We start from the raw sequence: 21,413 nt of genomic DNA on the forward strand, positions 1-21,413 counted from the left end.
GTGTGCACAATCTCCACTCCCTGGGGAGTATTCCAGCCGTGCGTTTCTTGACTAGATAAATAATTGTAAGTACATCAAAATTGATTGAATTTCAGTCTGGTCAGAAATGAGTAAGGTCTCTACCAAGGCACAACTTTTTAGTCACTCTGTCGCAAAGACTTTTGATAAGTCAACCTAAGGCAAAGTCAGTATCTGCGTCCATCACCTTTTTGAGACCTGCAAATATTACAATACGTATTACATAATCCGAAAACGATTTCTATGGAAAACACAATAGGATATTAAAACTGACCTTGAGTTGATTTCTCGGATCTCAGGGGTTATCTCACTGAGCGGCGAATGTAGCGAATTTGGGGTTTCGCCATGCAGGGTACGTAAAAGGTTGCAAAAGTTTTGTAAAGGATTGCAAGAAAGTTCGCAAACAGTTTTTCTTGGCGCTAAGAATTTGTTCAAATGTTTCTAATTTTCGCTACTAATGTCGACAACATTCGTCAGCAAAGTTGGCGAATCCAAATTCGCAACGTTTGTAAGCATTCGCCGCTCAGTGAGATACCTCCTGAAGTCATTGCAACTGTGTTCAACTTGTTTAAGCGCATAATTATTATGAAGGATTTTAATACTGTTTTTTTTTTTTAATGAAGATAATAAGTATTCCATAACCCTATCAGGAAGAGCTATCAAGAATAGTTGTTATCTGCACCGATGTGGCTCTGGATATCAAGAGCTGGCAGAGAGATGTGAATGCATCCAAACTACCCTGGTCTTTCTCTCTTTTCTCTTTCTCTCTCTCTTTCTAATATCTTTCTCTCTCTCTCTCTCTCTCTCTCTCTTTCTAATATCTCTCTCTCTCTCTCTCTCCCTCTCTCTCTCCCTATCCCTCTCTTTCTCCCTTTCTGTACGCTTACTTTCATTGCAAGAAGGTTCTGTCCGATTTCCTCCCCAAAGAAGTCGAAGGCTGGTGGAAGCCCGATCGTGACCCCTCCCAGTGCAATAGGTTCATCCCCTGTTCCGATGTCCTCAGGAGCATTGACTTGACTGCGAACTTGGAGCGTACTGCTCATCGTGACGGCTGCTTCCTGACCGGCTACCTGCTTGGACAGGATCATATCGCTGGATACTTCGATGACATCCAGTAACATAGAGCTCAGTAATTTGGCCTGAAAAGTGACCCACCCCAAAAAAAGAAGTTACATGTATTAAACTCAATTTCAATTTAATTATCATCCAACATGTCAATACATGAAACAGTCATTCATGAATAATATTGGTGAACTAAATAGATGACAGGATACCCTACCATAATTACCAGTAGAAACGCAAGAAGTAGAAGTGTGCTTGCAAGCAGGGGGGCGATTTCTTTTCATGACCGGTGTGACGAAATGCGAGGGACGAGGGAGCATAGAGAACGAGAGGGGCGAAGGTGACGGAAGTGACTACCTCCTCACAGGTTTTTGGAGTTTTGTTTTATCAAAAAATGTCATTCTTTCGCAAAACTGTAGTACAAAAACAAGCACTATAATTTTTTTCTCACTTCACTTTTACTTTGCCGGTAATGAGTGTTTATTACAAGCCTTAACTCCCAAAGAACTTTAGAAATGTAAACACTTTTTCCCTAAAGGTCGCTTGTACAATACAGCACTTTTCAGAATGTGAGTGAAACTTTAAAGTACTGAAAATTAGTCACGTAATGAAGGACATTGACTTGATTTTTTTAGAAAGATGAAAACCACTGTATAGGCGACAAAAATTTGTTTAACCGGGCAGAAAGCACTCCTTCAAAGAGCAAGCGGAATATTCATTTTTATTGCACTGATCTATTTCTATAACTCTTAATCTTGTAAACATACAGTGTAAACTTTGCTTACGTGATACCAACGGGATACAGATTTTCTACAATATTTATTTACATTTTGAAGGATATTATGCGAGGAAGCGAGAAGATTTTTGCACTTGTATTAGTCTAAACGCTACTTCTTGGGCCCTCCAGAGCCTAAAAGTGTGTTGCAGTCTTTTAGTCAGTATTTGCTATACATTTTTTTTTGCACTTGTACAAATTTTCCGGGGCGACAATCCCCCTCCCCCCTAAAAAAAAATGAGGGGACGTGTCCCCTCCGTCCACCGCATCACCGCCCCTGCTTGCAAGTAAATAAATGGGAAGTGTGATATAATTAATAGTAGAGGTACAGGAAGCATAAATGGAATGGAACGAAGAAGTAGACTATTATTGAGATGGGGGTTAGCGGTTATAGTCTCAAAACCAGTAGAAAATATAAGTAGTAGGATTACGCTTGCAAGACAGTATATAAACGGAGAGTGTAAATGAATAATTAGAAGTAGAGGAAAACAAACATAAATGAAATGAAACGAAGAAGAAGAGCATCAATAAGTTAAGATTGTTAGAGCTTTAAGTCTCAAGACAGTGCTTTCACCTCATATTTCGCCTCTTTTATTTGTTCTTCTTCGTCTTGGGGTGAAACTGTCGTAGGAGTCGTTTCTGACGATGAATTCGTAGACGTGGAGGGTAATGTTGATGTGAACATGTTTCCGCATGCGAAAATGAGTGCTTGAGTGTATAGGAGTAAGAAGAAAACAAAGATAGGTCACAGCGTTTGATTTCAATTTCAATTTTGCATATTACACAAACATTTATAACGTCCGATGGTTAACATTTGGCCTTCATTATGAATTAGTCACCCAAGATCCCTAAATTTTCAAATTTGCCCGCATGCGAAAGAATTGTTGTCACGTGCATGTTCAAGTTTGCCGATAAATTTTCAAAACCTTTCCCAACATTCACGATGAAAATATGGGAGAGAATAGGTAATCATTAAAATTTGCAGACAGCGTATACAAATTAGAATTTAGTTTCCAATAGAAAGAGACGTCTCTGTTAATAAATGTCGCATAGACACATATTTTGTACACATTGTTTACACACGCTTGTTTCTTTAGATCTTCTTTAGATGCCCATTTCATTTCTTACTTTCTAACTTTCTTCATATTTGCTAATAGATCTGTTCATTTGTATTACATGTATATCCGATATTATCATTATCACTTCGTGTTTTATATATCCATTTCTGTAATTGTGTTTATCGCTCAAAATCTACATGTTATGAGAAGAGTGAATGAAACGCTTTTTCCATTTTCTCTTTTTTTTATTTTCCCACTCATTCATGTATGTAAATTCGATTTATATTATGTATGATGTATGAAGTTATTATTATTGTTATTCTTTCCTTGAACTAATTTTTGTTCCTTTGTTTCTAGATTTATTTGTAATTTTTCTTTATATCTTTGAACATTTCAACTTTGTAATCTTTGTTTGTATCAGACTGTTTGAACAAGGAATTTTGATTCAATAAACCGAAATGAATAAATGAATGAATAAACTGGTTATTGTGTGGGTGGTTTAATACTTACAATCACCTGTTCTTTTGATGTCATCTGCGCTACTTGATTTGATGTCGGCATAATTACCAGTCATTTCCCCTAAAGCTGTAGCCGCATTCATCTGAGCAGAAAACAGGTTTTAAATTCTTATTAGTGTGTAGCACGACGTGGCAGCTATCAATGGTAGTCTATCTCAATACTCATTACTGCCACTGACGACACAAAGCACTAACAGCCTTGTTGCAGACAGCTGACGTTATACAAATTTGTCCAGGCAGGTGTTTCATTTCACATACCTTACTTTAAGCAATCCTTGCACTGAGCCAGTAAAGCATACTCTGTTACGAAACGTGCTTACATTCAATTCAATTTAATTCAATTTTATTTCACATCTCTTCAAAAACACATCAGAAGATATACAGTGCGTCCCAGAAAAAACGAAACCGAGAATTATCGATGTTTTATCATAACTTAATCATAATTATATTTAATAAATGACACATATTTGTAAAGCTAAGATCCTCTTTTTTAATGTGATGCAACTCATATGATGCACATTTTACGCATGAGTGATTAAAAAAAATTTGAGAGGGTACCAAAAAGTCATTTGGCGGATGATATCTGAATTTCAAAGAGAAAATCGCATTTCTAGGAAGTTCATATTCTGCCCTTTCATATGACACCCCAATCAGCAAAAATGAGCTAGGAATAACAAAGTTCTGTTTGTTTAAAGCAATGCTTGCATTTCCATAATTTGATTAAACGAATTCGTTTTCACTGGCTACCTGCCATAGCAACACACAGAATTAACTCCGTTTCGTTGACAATCAGCCATACACGAAGTCTTTTGTCAACGAAACGGAGTTTAATAAGTCTTTTGTCAATTATGTTTGTTGCTACGGCAAGAAGCCAGTGTAAAACGAATTTGTTTAATGAAATTAATTCTCGATATTTCCTTAGACTAAAAAACAGCACCATGTGTCCTCTCGAAAAGGCGCTATAGATAGAGTAATTATTATCATTATCATTATCGGTAGGGAATCATTTTATTTAAAGGCCGTCACTACTACTGGGCCAGAAGGGATTAGACCACACAGCAAGGTCACTGACAGGTGGCTATCTCATTAACTCAGCTCTCAACTAACATAAGAAAAATAGGATCATGGGGGACCAACAGGCATCGATTGGGGAAGTTTTCTATATAGAGGGAGCAAGTAGCTACAAGTAGGACAGTGGGGCTTTAATTTCTTTCAGCAGATTGTATAGTTACTCACAGCTAAATAGCCACTGGGCGGGGGAGACTTGGCGTAGAGGGTACTGAACGTGTCCGCGGCCAAGTTGATGTTATCCGATGTTTTGGCCAGACCACTCATGTTGGTCAACACATTCATCGTCTTATCCTTTACCTGCAAGACCATCACAGAGATCGAGGAATGAGCAATGGTCGTTTGCAGCAAGTTGTCCACATGATTATTATATTAGTGTTTGGGTTAAGCATTGGGCGATGGGGGATGTTTATCCGGACTGTCTAGTTTGCCGTTGGAATTCACGAAAATATGTATCAATTAAGTAGCACTAATTAAAATATTTTTTGAAAGATTCATGAAATATTATATGCGATAAACAATAAAAAGCTTGAGATGATAGTTATTAGGCCTACATTGCAATATGTTGCAAATATATATTGCATTATATTGCAATATTGCATTTGGGGACTCGGATGATTTAGTGTATTCTCGTTAAAGGGATCCGGTAACTTTGTCTCAGATTCTGAAACAAAATTCTGGATTTAGCTCATGATGCAATGATAATTATAAACCTTTAGGTCAGTCAGGAACCCCATGACTTTTACAAGCTGATCGCCTGTCTGATTATCAAGATATTTATGATTGGAATTACAAATTTTGAAAACCGTTCGCCTGACGGTTTTCATAACACTACAGTCTATTGGGGAAAACGAGTATGGTAAAACCGGTCACTCCAAGATTTTTACTTTTTTGAGGCACTTCTTGATCATTTTGAAGCGCAATTTTTTTAGGGCTTCAATATTACACCATATCACAGACACTGATAACACGTAGGGCCGTGTATCTCAGATTTAACATTGTCAAACGATCCCTTTAAGTTATATAACCAGCATGTATGGACTATAAATGATAGCTATGAAAATGTGATCAATTAAGGAAACGAAATTGTCTGGGCACGGACTCATGGATCATAGCGTTATGTGAGTTATAGTTATGACACAATGAGTACGCGAGCGTGATCATCAAGGAGCTCCAAATGGCTCCCTTCCTCCCTCGTACAATCTTTACGGGAAGGATATGATTTACATGGAGCTCCATCCACGAAAGGACATAGCAAGCAGAAGTTCTTTTTTCTTCTTCTTCTTTGTTTATTTTATTAAAACAAAACATGAGAATCACATTTTTTAAAGATTCGATAAAATGAAGAAGAAAAAAATACAAGAAAAATAAAAAAAAATAAAATAAAATAAAAAAAAGGCAGAAGTTGCTTCCGTTGTCGCGACCATCTCTGAATCAACCCACTATCGTTTGGATCTTACCAATATTGTGTCCGCCACATCCAGAGCAGCCTAATGAATATAGAGAAATAGAAAGAGAGTCAGAGAGAGAAAGAGATAATGTTTCCAATTATCAATAACGTTTATAATGTTCTCAATTATAGGCCCAGTGAAAAATCGTAAAGTCTGCTCATTTCATATGCCAGGATAATCTGGATCAATTCCCCAACCCCAATGTGTTTACTTAAAGGTAATACAAAGTTTTGGTATGGGGTCATAAATTTGGTTCAAATGAACATATTGGAAGCATATACTATCCTACAATATTCAGTGATCGTTGTCGCGGTTGAAATCGACTCTAAAGTTATGAAATTGTAAATTATAAACACTTTATGTTGAATAGCTCCCTCTCAAGTTCAAAATATCAATTAAGCTATGAAACAATGTTTATTTACTAAAGTTGACTGATTAGCTATTCTCGTTTGGAAATTATATACCACAACTAAATACTTTGAGATTTTCATGGTCGCAGCTACCATTGTACAGCCGTAGGAGCTATTTGAAATTAATCAAAATTTACCGGGAGCACCGGTAAATCTTTATATTCAATTTTTCTCGAAAGCAGAAGTGTTTTAGGGGCTAAAATTTCCGGCGTTTTTAATAAATCCACAGGGGCATCCAAATATATTAAAATTGTAAAGAATCACTATCCACCCATTTTTCAAAATTTCCCAAAACTTTGTAATACCTTTAAAGGTAAAAAAGACGATACCAAATTAAAGTCAAAGTTTTATTCAACGATAATAAGAACGATTTTAAAAAACATTTTAAAAACTACGATCAGCAGAAACTTTGATCAGTGCTTTTAGCCACACAAAAAGTTATGAAAACAAGAAAATAGTAAATTCGGTAATATTTGGTAGTCAACTGGTTAATTTGGCAATCGCTTTTTGTACGATGTCACTCTTAAGTGACGCGTCAAAAACTACCCCAGTCCCTGACGCAGACCCATATTGCGTCAGTAAATGGCGCCTTGTCTGCAATGGTCATTCAAAAGTTTAAGATTCAAGTTTTAAGGGCAAAAGCTTAAGATTTAACGGGGGGGGGGGATGGAAAAAGACCATGAACGTACACCATCTGCCACCGATATGACGGCACTGAGGTAGCGCATGCCGGCCTCTGGATCTTTAGACTGGAGAAAAGTGTCAATGTCCCCTCCAGTACCGAAGAGATCAACTAGTCCCTCCTTGGTCGCCACGCCTGGGATAACCTAAAGGATAGAGAACATCTGGAGCTATTAACTCATAGCCTGCCATAAGGCTGCATGCACGCTATCGTTATAGTGCTTTGTACATGCGAGAGAGCCATCGCTTGAGTGCCATGTGCGTGCCAATGCAGCATTCGTAATAGCAGATATTTTTCATGATCATTGGACTGTGCTGTGTATTTTGCACTCGCTATTCATAGAACCATCGCGTTAATCAGATTATCTCCAAAACAACCTGGCACGGGGGGATTTGGGGCTTGGCATAATGGGGATTAGCCCTGTGGCATGATAAGAGTTAAAGTAGTCAGTAGGAATCGAATGCTCTATATTTTTGCTAAATTCAAACTTCCATGCAAAGCTTATAATTATAGTTGAAAGCGCCATGTACTTCCAAAGTTGCTTTAAAAAGGTTTGAGCGAGGAAAGCATGTATTAGCGGACACTATATCCATCTCCCATGTTTCCGTTCCACCTTTCTTTTATTTCTTATTTCTCTCTTTTCTTCTTCTCCTCCTTCTCCTTCTCCTTCTTCTTCTTCTTCTTCTTCTTTGTCTTCCTCCTCTTCTTCTTTCTTCCTATTCGATAAAGGGTAGGAAACGTGCGCTCCGTACCAAGCTAAATCATTAACAAAACAAACAAACAAACAAACAAACAATAAACCAAAAATAACTCACTTGAATTGTCGTATTTGCCTGGTCCATTCCTCCAAACTTGTCCAGGACTGTGAACAGAATCTCAAATGTATAGTTGAAAGCTTCTGGACCGATGGAAAACTTTAATTGTTTAATTATTCCCGTTTCTCCAGCTGGCACGAGCTGTGAGTATGCCTCCTCTCCCTGGGGCCTGTATTGTATTCTGTATCTGAGTAAGGGAACGTAAGGTAAAGGATCATCGGTGAATTCGGCCTCATCCCCTTCGTCTTTCCAGTCTTTACAGGTTGCGGTGAAATCTGTATTCAGAGCTGTCCCTGTGTCAAATGGAATCATTTGAACTCCAATTAAGAGACTGCATTATGTGGTGATATTGTAACATCTTTATCAAATAAGGAGTGTATATTCTCGAATTATTCATGGACCTCAATAAGGCCTTTGAAACGCTTGATCATAACAATTCATTTGGATAAACTTACAATTAATGGCATAGAGGAATTGCTCTCAACTGGTCCCAAAGTTATCTATCTAATCAACGACAATATATATTCTGATATATCCCAAAGGCAGTTTGGAGTCCCTTAAAGGATGATTCTAGGCCCTTTTTTATAATTTTTAATATTCATAGATTATATTTGTAAAGCTTCATCTGTACTTAAATTCATTTCATTTGCGGATGATATAAATGTATACTTTTCCATCCTAAATCTTGATGTACTCAATGAAACCACGAATTATCGAACTTCCAAAAGTATCCACGCGGCTTATACACTGTAGATCTCACAAATTATCTTTAAATTTTAGTAAAACCATTCACATACATTTTAGGAGCAACAATGCATTGATAAATAATTTCAATTGTATACATATATCTATTGATGCAATTATAATAGAAAACAAAGAAAGTACACAGATCTTGGGTACCACGATCGATCAAGGAGATCCTATAAGAGATTTTCTCTTTGTCAAACGAATCAAGGCAGACTTTTGAGAATGAAATCGCTCTCGGGAGCAATTGATTGATTTTCTAGATTGGAATCCGCCTCAAGAGCTTTCCCTGTGTAAATCAATAATTGTTTACATTTATATTTTTATAAAGGATATCATGTTATCATACCATGTTTCAAATGAAACTATCGAGTCTGATATCATTAAAAGAGCTTCTCCTACATCAAATGAATCATTATTGGGAATAACAATTCCTTTTTAATTAATTAGTTTCAAATGTCCACTCTTTTCTATCCAAAACGAATGTTACATAGAGACCAAACGCGTACTAAAATAGCACAATATTTCATTTGAGCCCACTGGGATTCTAACCCGTTCTTGGTTCGATGTTACAATTGCCTCCGAAGGGAGGCAGGTTCGTGTAGAAGTAGACCTCTGTGAAGCCTTCGAGCAGCCCTGGCTCCTCCACATACACCCTGACGTAATAGAACTTGCCACTCTCCAAGACATTGGCCCTTATCACCAGTCCACTCTTGGTTAAATCTGAAACAAGATGACAAGAAAAAGATATTGATGCAAGCCAGTTTAAGGTCCGTTACGATGAAAAGATTGTTTTTTCTTCGAAGCTTTACTCCTCCCCCTCACCCCTTTACCTAAAAACCCAGATCCGCCCCTGCAAAGGCCCAACACTAGCTTCATGTCTCTCGTGTGATGTCAATGCAACACTCATCATATCATTATTTTATTGATTAATCTGATTCCATGAAGTTTTTAAACATACCATCTTCCACTTGCCTATTGGAGGGCCATATAACTCACATCATGTACTGTGGTGTCACTCATGCTCCATTAAACCATTGTTATCAAAGAAGATGATGGATGACGAATGCAATATTAGTGATGGCAGAATTACATGGCTGTATTTTTGCTATATTTCTGCATGCAGTGGAGAATGTTCCCACTTTGTAACCATTATATAGTCAGGTGACAGCCTCTCCGCCATTTTGCCACTATAATTATTCTGGCCCGTTTTCACAACAGTGGACTGTAGCTAAATCAATCCTCTATGTACCATATAAATTACTGTAATTCTGTAACAAATGTTATATACCCAGTTATAAAATCAAAGTGAGAAATGGATCTCATACGGAAATAATTGTGTTCGTTCATTTAGTCAAAGAATTATTTTGTTTTAGACCTGAAGGGATTCAACTGATAATAAATCAGTGAACCAGGTCTACCCTCATAGTCTAACATCTTAGTAGGTCCATGATTAAAATAACATATGTTTTTATTGAATACTGTTCTTACACGTCGTCATTTTATTCCTCTTATATATTCATAGATTGAACTGTAATATATTTTTAAGGCCCAGGATTATCATACGAGAGGTTCCGGGTTCGAAGCTCGCTCTGTGTTTATGGAAAGCCGTTAGTATCTTTGAAAATGTTGTAAAAGTTATTTTACAAGGCATAAAATGTTGATTCAAATCGTTCATATTTTTGATATCAAGGAGATATTTCATGCTCTTGATTCGGAATTCATAACGGTCTGAAATACTTGAACTTTTGCTTTTGAATATATTTTATTTTGAGGCTCCAAATGGCACTCCATAATGTTTAAGTCCAACTTCGAGTTAAGTTCGACTTGGGATCTTTGTGAAACACTCCCCAGTTACCTCACCTGTGTCAGCCTTTGCTGCAAGGTCTTCTTCCTCTCGGGTCTCCATACCAATCTTCATCTCCCACCGGAACGTTGCATTCTGAGTGGCACAGTTGAGACAAGATGCCTGATAGGCCACTAGTGAAGTCGGATTAACCTTCTTCAGGCAGTTCTGAATGCAGCTACAGAGAAAAAAACAGTGGTGGTGACTCGTGTTAACTGCTTGATCGAGTGAGCAGATAGCTTGTACTTATTGATTTTGTTAATAAGATACTTGAAATCAAGAAAATTAATAAGAAAATCAGATGTCGTCATTTTCCACGTGCATGTACCCATAGGACTATATATTTTACTTTAACTCCAAGCTGAAATCTCATCTTATTTAACAATACCTGTACTTGGCACTATGACACTCATCCAAACTCTCTTATTCTTTCTATTTGTCTCGTACGCCTCGGAATAGAATTGTCTAGATAGACGGCGCTATATAAATGCCTATTGTTGTTGCCTTCTGCATAATATCATATGGACCCAAATCCAATGGGTCTAGCGATGTATGTTTATGATCATAATTCCTTGACGGAATTCTAAATGGATACCACAAATTCATTCACAGTGTCTTCTAACTTCTTGTGAATTAGATTTTTTGTTTTCTCTTAGTCAATGCTTTGCAGTGATTTGCTTTTACTGCTCAAGTATGGTTTAAATGTAAAATAAAAAGCATGATACTTACTCAATTTTAGCCTGAACTGGGTCTCCTGGTACCGTTGTTATGGCCTGTTCATACGATCCTAACCTTCCGTCGGCGTGATTGGCGGTCACTTTGATGGTGTAAGTGGCATCAAGTCTTAGGGCTCCAATAGTAAAGAGCGACTTCGTTTCCCCGGGAACTGTGTGTTCATCAGCTTTAGAGTATTCACAAATCGATTCACCCGTAGGATCGACCGTAGGAACGGGAGTTACACCATTATCCTCTCTGTAGCAACTCCATGTGAAGTTCCATTTGCTGAGGTCCTGATCACCAAGCTCTTCATCGGGGTCTTGAGACTCCGTAGCATTGAACGTTATGTTTTCTTGACCGTTGACAGTCCTGGCGGTGCCACCGCTAATGACGACAATGAGTGGTGTACTGACAATGCGCATGTATACATAATCGATTCCTGAGAGTGGTGGGCTCGTTTCTGTTACTGTAACCGTCATGGTCAGGTTGTATAGTGCCACTGCAAACGTCAGAGGTGGAAAAGTGTAATCTGGTAGAGCTTCGTTATCCAAATCAGTAAATGTCCCATTCAGGTCATCTATCATCTTCGTTGACCATTGAAACTGGGGCGTTTCCTCAAGTCCGTAACATCTGAGCCTCACGGTGGACGCTAAATTGATCTGTTCTGAGCGTAGATATTTTTTAGGTTGTTCTTGGGTCCCACCATCTCCTCTTATTTCTACTTCGGGTGGACCAGTGCATCCGACTATAGTGATTGTTTTCAACAAAGTGATGGTAGAGTCGTCCGAGTCCATGTTATTTGTCACAACAACGGTTAAATTAAATATTCCCGGTGTGTTGAACTCAACATGTGTCAGCAATTGTGTGTCCGTTGTCCATGCAACACCTGGTCCACCGCTGGCATAAGGAGCGTTGTAGCAGTTCGGTGGGCCAGAAAAGTAAATTGTTTCATTGCAGAACATCCAAAGGATACATAGAGGTGAGTACATATCTGTACCCATAAGTGTTATGTTGAGTTTGCTGTACGCCTTCAGCTTCAAATTTCTATTTCCAGAGTCTACAATGTCGATATCCTCAAAAGTAAATGGTGACACGATATGGACAAACGTTACAAGATTATCGCTGTATAATGGGAAACTGGCTTCAACAGTAACGGCGAACACACCTGTCGTTTCAAATTCATGATCAAATTCGCGTATAGTGGTCGATGGTTGATCTACACTATATTTCCATGTGTAATGTGTGTCATCATAAAGAGGTTCTGGGGTAAATCGAAGTAGCTGGTCTTCATAAAACCAAGTTTCATTCTGACCACCTCCATACTGACCATCACTTGCACCGCCGAAATATTTGGTCAAAACTTCCCAACTGCGTTTTTCGGCTACTGACAGTGTTGCTGTCAAAATACCACTCCACAAGCCGTAAGATATCGTTAGATTTGTTTTGTAAAGCCCCTCGACAGTGAATCTGTTCCTTTTGACTTCATTACTATCTAGCATGATCTTGTTCTCCTGTGAGTAGTTTCCATCTCCAAAGTCCCAATAAAAATCTGCGTACCCCACAGGAATGTCTTCACCGGTGGTAACAGATAATGTATACTCAACCAGAGCTTCGGTTAGCCAATAAAACGACTCAGTCAAGGTCAGTTGAAATATCTGTGAAATTGGCTTTCTCACAGTCACTGCCAAGGTAAGGTTGGACGATCCTAGGACATTGTGACAGTTCAATGTGGCCAGATAATTCTTCACCGCTGGAGTGTACCCGCATTTTACATTTACAGGAAATGCAGATAGATCTCCTTCGTTTACCATTAAAGTAGTGGCGTCATCACCCAGATCTATGATACAATTCATATGTGAAGGATAGGGTAACCCCGGCTGAAGCCCAATCTCAAACTCAGCAGTATCATCTAGTACAAGAGGAGTATTTATACCAAATGTTAATCCTTGAACCGGGTGCAGGATTTGTATCGTCTCACACTGTGGTGCTTTACTGAGTGATAGCGCATTAAATGCTTGTCCACATACTTCGTAGTCTCCAGGGCTGCTATATGTGTGATTAAATGTAACAGATGTCGCTGATGTGAGATAGCTGTTCTCTTGGCTACCATCATCCCAAGTTACGTTTATCATTATTTCAGTTCCGTTAACAGGCACGACTGTAAATTCCACGACATCCCCGACAAGCAATGCTGGTTCAGATACACTAACAGAAAATTCATTCAGCTGATACATCGCTCCCACCTGTATTTGTTTGATGACAGAGCTGACCCTATTGGAAATCACTGCCGTGACGATGTAGGATCCACTTATGTTGTAGATAGCCCCAGTAAGTGTCGCATGGTTTTCGAGCTTCATTGAAAGACTGCACGTACATTGCTGAGAGAACAAGAAAGTGACATAAGTATCTCCGCGAATGCTTTGTCCCGAGTTCAGTGTCAAAGTGAAGTTAATTTGGTTTTCGATGGTCAGGTCAATCGCCTGAGGAGAGGCGCTGAGGGTAAACTGGTCAGCGGGTGGAACACTTTCCTGTACTATAATTGTAGCATTTTCCGTTGAGCACTCAATTCCGGATGATATGGCATTGGTGACTGTGGCGGTGACGTTATATACTCCAGCTGCATTGAAGGAATGATTGACCGCTTGGTCACCCGGGAATTGGGAATCAAAGGTTACAACATCGCCATCGCCAAAGTTTACTTGAATTTCAAGGGAATTGCCACCTTCAACAACGATGACTGTTTCTTTGTTTTCCCCTACCTCCTGTGCATCAGGAGCGATAATAGAGCAATTTTTCACCACTTTACCTACCACGACGTATTTCTCAACTGTTTGGTTGCTGAAGGCATTTGAACAGGTTGCTGATACTTTGACAGGGTTGAGGAACTCTTGCGAGTAGTTGAAGTTTACAGAAAACTCGAAGGTGCTATCCAGTATGGTGTCGCTTTTAACGAACTCTACCCCATCGCCAGTCTGTATGGTACATGTGACTCCGGGGATGACGTCTGTTCCTGCAGTTAGCTGTGCATTGATGTTTTCATTTGTATTGACGACATCTGGAGTCAGAGAGAGCTGCAGACCAGTGACGGATTGGAGTACATCAATAGAGGTATTGGTTGAGTCGGTTCCAAAGACATTTGATGCGGTGACGATGATGTTCTTTGTGCCTGGGGTTGAGTACCTTCGTATCCATGTGTAATCATCGATCAAAAGTTGTTGGGAAATAGGATCTCCATCATCGAAATCTACATCGACAGTTACATTACTCCCACCACTTATTTCAACAATGATTTGTATAGGAAGGTTTGTGCCGAGTGAACCTGATGTCGTGATTGCTAGTCCAGATATGGCCTCCCCAACAGTTACGTTTACCGAAATAGGAATGTCTTCTTCGAATTTGTTTGATATAACTGCATCAATGGGAAAAATTCCAAATTTAGTTGGTGTCCAGGTTGTCTCAAATGTGTTACTAGTAGTTGGTGATTCCTCAAAGTCCATTTCTTGTCCATTGAGAACGAACATTGCTTTAACTGGCCACTGGCTTCCACTAGTGAGAGTAACCTGTATAGTAACATCTGACAGGGTAGTCGTAGTGCCATGCTGTTGAACACTGAATGTTAATCCTTGGAAACTGCTCCAGACTGTGACCGATGCGGAGTCTTCTATGTCGCCACAGTCTACAGTGAATGTAAAGTCACCGGCTTGTGTGTATTGGTGCTGATACTGCGTCTCGTGTTCGGCGTCATGTTGGTTCTTCGTTACAGTGCCGTCGCCGAATGTCCATAAACACGCGAGCTGTGATGTGTCAGTTTGTACGGCAGTGTGTACGACATACGTGAAATTCAGGAGCGTATTCACTAGACCTTCGATGCTATCGACTTTAATAAAATTCGCACTCCTACGGTGCCTAACAAGAGGCGTCTCGGTATCTTCGTCCAATGTACTTCTCCTGTATCGGTCATGTTGTGCCAACGGCGGTGAACGTAGGACAGGAGCGTCACCAGGCCTAACATCCGGTAGATATTGTGATGGAGAGATCAAGCTGGATGTTAAGTACACACTCCATTCGTCTATAGAGCCACAAGGCAGAGAGCGATAACCATGGCAGACCTGTCCACATTTGCGTGTATGGTCCAGGGTGACAATGTCATCCACGCAGTTGCACTGGTTCTTACCAATTACGGCGTACGCGGAGGCGATCATACTGCACGAGATGCGACATGATTTAATGGTGCTATCTTTGGGCGGTATCGGCGACGTTTCTGTAAACAGGTCACGTGATGCTTTGGTATCAACCAGGCAGCCCAAGTAGTAGGTGTAGATCGTATCTATGATTAGATTAATATGAATAAAAGCATAATGAATTCAAAATTTACTTGCCCATCTCCCTCATCACACATCATGATGGTTGCCTCTTGTGTAACATAATTTTGATTTAAATAAGTACATTTTATCTTTTAAAAAATTGATAGCTAGTTCTCTGCAAGTTGTAACTGATGTCTTAAGTGTTGACAAACTTGAGATTATTTAGTCATTCACTTGATTTTTATTTTCAAATGTGTTATTGTACATTGGGAAGTATTGGCTCACATACAATAAAAGGCCCTAACATCATTAACGATACATACGTGAACCGAATGAATATACCAATATTGCATAATCAATTAGCTAAGATGATAATATGATACATGACATTGATATCAAAGTTTCCTGTTGTTCTCATACATTTGTCCTCCTACTTCACGTAAACATTTATCTTGGTTCACTTCTCCTTTTATTTTCATATACAATGCAATAGAAAACGAAATAGGCTATTTGAGTAATTAAAAAATTAACACTGATGAACTTGAAAGAACATGTAATCAATATGGAACCCCAAATTGTCTGTAATACTCATAACAAATTTACATCCTGCATGCATGTTTATACATTCCATATGGCAACGGAGTTCAATTTGTGATTAAAAGAAGCAAGTACGTTTTAACACTTTTAGCCCATGTTTGAAAGAGAGTTTTTTTAATTTTGATCAAGCTAACATCAAATAACAATTTATTGGATTTTGTTCCAATTTTTTTTTATTGGTGTTAACTACAAATAGGTTTCTATCATATCAATTCCTTTGTATTTCTTTGTCTCGTCTTATTGTCATTTAAAACTAAGTACATAATATAAAATTGGAGCATTTGGAAACAACATTATAAAGATTATAGTTATGAATCATACTGTACACCAACATTCAATAAACTGTTAAACATGAGAAAACCAAACTCATGTATCGATAGGAAACAAACAGGGCATTAATTATTTCACGAAACCGTCGTTAAATACATGTTCGCTTAAGAAGAAAAAAACCGAAACGCGTTTTCAGATGGTCGTCTGCGAATTAGTAGGATGGGGGCAGTGTGTTCGGACAATAACGTCATCTTTTGCCATTGGATTTAAGGAAAATATTCATCAAATAGCAATTAATACCATGAAAACTTTTCATTTAAATTATTGCCGACACATCTTCTGAAAAGATTCATGGAACTTTGGACGCAACGTGTTCAAATTACCGTTCGAAATTATTCGTCCGGATCCATACAACCTGTCCAGACATGGGTATATACTTTGTGACGGTTTTATGAAACGCTACTAATTAGCGCCTTACCCTCGCTCTGAAAATCAAGAAGCAATTCAGCCGCGGATCCAGCTGGTCTCAAAAATTCGACAAACTGAAATGTATCCGCTGGGACAGTGCTGATTGCATCCCCTGACTCTGTCTCCGCTTCGTCTGGTATTTTCTGTGGTACGTCGTCGAACCCGGCGCAGATGTCGTCGACATAGACATCGAGACCGATGTCGTGTCTCCACGTGACACCTACCAGCATGGGATGATCAAGCCGAGAGCTGAACTCTGCGTTCCAAACCAGATCGTTGGTCATCACACGCACCTAGTCAAAGAATCATACAGAATAAGATGAGGGCATGTGCCATGTGGCCAATTCAGGGGGCACAGGGGATCCCAGCCGAATACAATCTTGCATAACATCGAGTGCGGACAAAAATAGTGCCCCCATTTGTGCTCCCTGCAACTAAATTAGAACCCCCCCTCCCCCATTCATCCCCTAAATGCGTTGACTTTTTGAATTTTGCTTGATAGAAAATGTTCAGACTTATCATAATTGTGCCCCCCCCCCCCTCCCCCCCCCCCCCCCCCCCCAACCCGAGAATCCTGGACCCATCACTGAAGCGGCAGTGAAAAATAATGTTTGAGAATGGCGTACCACATCACATTAATAGTTCACCAAGGAAGGAATCGAGTACCTTGAAGACGCCTATCTTTTGCATCGAGTCCATCTCCTCCAGGCGTAAAGTCACGGGCATTTTCCAGCCCCGGTCATAGACATTGGAGTCTAGCACGTTGCCAAATCTTGGAGCGAAATCGATGACATCGTCACTTTCAAAGACGGTTTCGATGTCCGCTGTTGCATTGAAGCTGGCTGTGAAACCATGCTTACATTGCTCTATGTCCTCAAGACAGTGTGGTATTCCTCTAGGGCGAAACCGGGATGGGTCGTCGGGTGTCGGCAAAGGCCACTTGAAGACATCACCGTCGTCTAGAGTAGGACAAAGGACAAATCAGATTGAAAAGAGGAAAACATAATGATTAATTAAAACTTAACACTGGATTGTATTCGAGTCTCATGTATATTGTTCTTGTTGTGTTTTACCCGGCACAATTTAAACATATCTTTATCTTTCATTCGTATCCGGACACCTACCCCAGGACATCCTCCCCCGGATAACCACCCCCAGTCAACTACCCCCTAGAACAACCACTTTCCAGGACGACTACCCCCCGGGACAATTAGCCCCCCCCCCCCCTGGACAACTACCCCCAGACAACTACCCCGTAGGACAACTATCCCCTAGGACAACTACCCCCTAGGATAGTTGTCCGGGGTGGATGTCCTAGAGGGTGGTTGTCGTAGGGGGTAGCCGTCTGGGGGAACTGTCCGGGGTAGTTGTCCGGGGTACTTGTCTGGGGGTAGTTGTCCTAAGGGGTAGTTGTCTGGGGCTAGTTATCCCAGGAGGTAGTCGTCCTAGAGGGTAGTTTCCCTAGGGGGTAGTTGTCTGGGGGGAAGTTGTCCTGTGGGGTAGTTGTCCTAGGGGTAGTTGTCCGGGGGTAGTTGTCCCGGGGGTAGTCCTTTTAGAGGGTGGTTGCCCGAGGGGATAGTTGACTGGGGGTGGTGATCCCGGGATGGATGTCCAGGGAGAAAGTGTCCTAGAACCCTTTCATTTGTATCACCCCAATGTCTAACCGGTGGGGATAACGGTAATTAGACTCTTTAATCACTAGTACTGTTAAGCAAAAATATCCTTGTGACATGAACAAAATATGTTTACAAATTCTGTTTGAGGTTAAAGGTATAGACCAGTTTTGGAAACGCCCCCATCTCAAAAAATTAAATGGAAGCTCTCATTACCATCATGTGAAAGAATATGTTTTGACTAACACGCGATGATACACATTTTGCCGGGAAACCTCCTACTAATTGATACATTTGGTAAATTATCATATCGATCCGGCCTGGATAGATATCGCGAATGCACTTCAACATTGAACATTTGGGCATGCATTTCTGTTTTTTAGGAATTAAGGTTGAAGTATTGCCACCTAAACCAATATTTAAACAAAATTGAATGGATATTTTGCACCCAAAACGCTTGAACTGCAATTTTACCACTACCGGTCTTTACCTTTAATGTAATGATTGCACGCGGGTTTTGCATTTACATTATAGCTCAACATTAGACTTATTTTCATGACTTGCCTTGTACTTCTTCCTTTGATGTGTAGATTAGTATATAACCACAGTATTATAAAATTGAAATAATAGCCGAGCATGCAAGGTATAACTAATTAAGACATGAATGATAAGCATGGCAGCCATATTGCCCAAAACCTTGTAAATTATATGTCTCTTTAAACAGTTGAAGATGGCCAATGAGTGTGTTTACATAATCCGGGACATAATTTTTTTTTTTATACTTTCGAGGAAGCACAAAAAAAATTTTTAAAAAAAATCACAATTTAATGGGCTTATTAATGAAATAATAATTTGACACTAAAATGCGCCTCAGTAAAATTTAATACTGATGAAATTGCACTTCTCCATATTCATCCTTGTAGATTTGATAAGAATTGAGTAATTTAATCTTGAGTTACATGTATTTAATCTTATCATCATTAATGATGACATAAATAAGAAAGTAGCTAAATGTTCTTAAACTTATCTTGAGTTAACTCATGTATGTCATTTAGTCTGAAAATATTTCAATAAAAACGATCAGCATTTAGTAATGGAAAATTAATTTAATTCTGCGCGATAGCTCAGGGGAGGCGCGATAGCTCAGTCGGTAGAGCAGTGGTCTCGTAATCCGGTGACCCGGGTTCGAAACCAAGGCGATGCGCTAGTGCCCTTTGGTAAGGCATTAATCCTCACTATCAGAGGACCTTAAGCCGTCGGCCGTCTGGTTGCTTACTTACAAGCATTTATGCTTTCTTAACAGTCAGGTAAAATAACCATCACATCACCAATAAAAGAATATATATAAGGTACGCCGGTAGGAATAACTTTGAAATAAAGAAAATATCATCATTACTGGAGAACTCTTTACAAATAAATTCAACACATTTACTTTGACCATCTATAATTATACTCTTGATTCCCATAAACGTTTTTGACAAACAAAATTATTTCAACAACTATTTTCAAAATGTAAAAGTTATTGCTCTCAGAACCGCTGTCCGATGGAGACTGACATGAGTGCAAGCTGTATTTAACTAATAACAATTGAACTATCAATTGAATGAAATGACGATGGGACTTCGACAAGCCTCTGTCTGTAAACATAATTCATTGTCAAATGTATTGACTAAGCTCAAATGTCGCTCCAAATTAATTAGAATTGTCCATTTTAATGCTTCCCCTTCATGACAGGAGTGATAGTTTATGTTACAAATGAATTAGATGGACTATACCCTAGTAATAATGTCAGCTAGCCCGGCGACGGGGACAGATGAGGGGAGCACGTCGGCACGTACGACGTACATGAATTGATTTTCTAAAACTAGGGTTTCAGCATATTCAAAATAGACCAATATGTATGTTAGGTCAATCTTTTCAATACAATAGACCTATTTAATAATTGTAAACTTCTTAAATATGTTAAACAAAAGTTTCTCTTGACAACTCAAGAGCTTGCCAGGGGCTTGCTAGACACATCAATGTTTAAAACCCCTGCATGGTCACTGACAGGTAGTTATCTCACCACATAAGCTCTCAAATAACATAAGAAAAAGAGGCCATGGGGGAAAATGGGCACCGATTAGGCATTGTTTGCTATATAGAGGGCGCAAGTAGCTATAAGTAGTGCAGTGGGGCTTTAATGTATGCATAGTTGATTCCTTCGATTGAGATGCCATTCAACCATAGTAGGTGAAATAAGGGGTTAGGGGTTCTGGAGAAAATACATACATAAATTGAAATATATTGTAAACATATTTATGATTCATTTGGGAGAGTATATCGTAGGTCAACAATGCCTTAATCCAAGTAATTGTTAAAATAAACGCACTAGAAGAAAAACAATGATGTAATTATAATGACGTTATTAAAGAAATACCAAGAAGTGGTATTCGCATAAACAGGGAAGTGTATAATTTCAACAGACAATGCGATTTGGGCGCCCTTTTTACGAATTCAAAGCGATATAATTGCTTTTACTCTCATCATCATGCATCAGGTTTTCTACAGAGCCGATGCCTTCTTTGTCATAAATATTTCTTCCTATGAAAAATTGTCATCCATTTTCACAAAGTCCATAAGACCCAGACAGCTGTGTTCCTATACACTGCATTGTATGACTATATTATGAGCATGATGAGAAGGCGCTTTTCATCTGGTGCCATGGCAACCTCACGCATGACCGCCATTTTTTTTTTCGATGTCTAAAACAAAAAAAATCATAATCTAATCTGCCAAAGTAGCGTCAATATTTCAAAATGTTCATCCTTCGTGAAGTGGTGGCTGAACCCTCTTTGTCACCATCATCACAAAAGCAAAAGGATTATTATCACGAGCGAGGTTACCATTATTTTCATTAAAGCTCTTCAATTATTCAGAAGAAGTAGATAATAATTAATCCTGTCACCTATAGCCTGGGAATAATACATACACCAACCAAAACACTCAGCAACGGCT

At 39.2% G+C, this 21,413-nt stretch overlaps 1 protein-coding gene across 1 annotated transcript in view; it reads right to left on the reverse strand.

The window, feature by feature from the left end:
- REJ6 (receptor for egg jelly 6) overlaps window positions 1–21,413 on the reverse strand; it is a 70,588-nt gene that overhangs the window by 41,677 nt on the left and 7,498 nt on the right. Inside the window, 12 exon segments of the mRNA NM_001098460.1 lie at window positions 906–1,157; window positions 2,430–2,563; window positions 3,424–3,514; window positions 4,668–4,799; window positions 5,960–5,989; window positions 7,050–7,187; window positions 7,858–8,150; window positions 9,154–9,324; window positions 10,465–10,625; window positions 11,177–15,491; window positions 16,814–17,096; window positions 17,470–17,762. Of these exon segments, the coding sequence (NP_001091930.1) occupies window positions 906–1,157; window positions 2,430–2,563; window positions 3,424–3,514; window positions 4,668–4,799; window positions 5,960–5,989; window positions 7,050–7,187; window positions 7,858–8,150; window positions 9,154–9,324; window positions 10,465–10,625; window positions 11,177–15,491; window positions 16,814–17,096; window positions 17,470–17,762 (6,293 nt within the window).

This window comes from Strongylocentrotus purpuratus, unplaced genomic scaffold (assembly GCF_000002235.5).
Source record: "Strongylocentrotus purpuratus isolate Spur 01 unplaced genomic scaffold, Spur_5.0 spur5_scaffold_14, whole genome shotgun sequence".
Classification (NCBI taxonomy): Eukaryota; Metazoa; Echinodermata; class Echinoidea; order Camarodonta; family Strongylocentrotidae; genus Strongylocentrotus; species Strongylocentrotus purpuratus.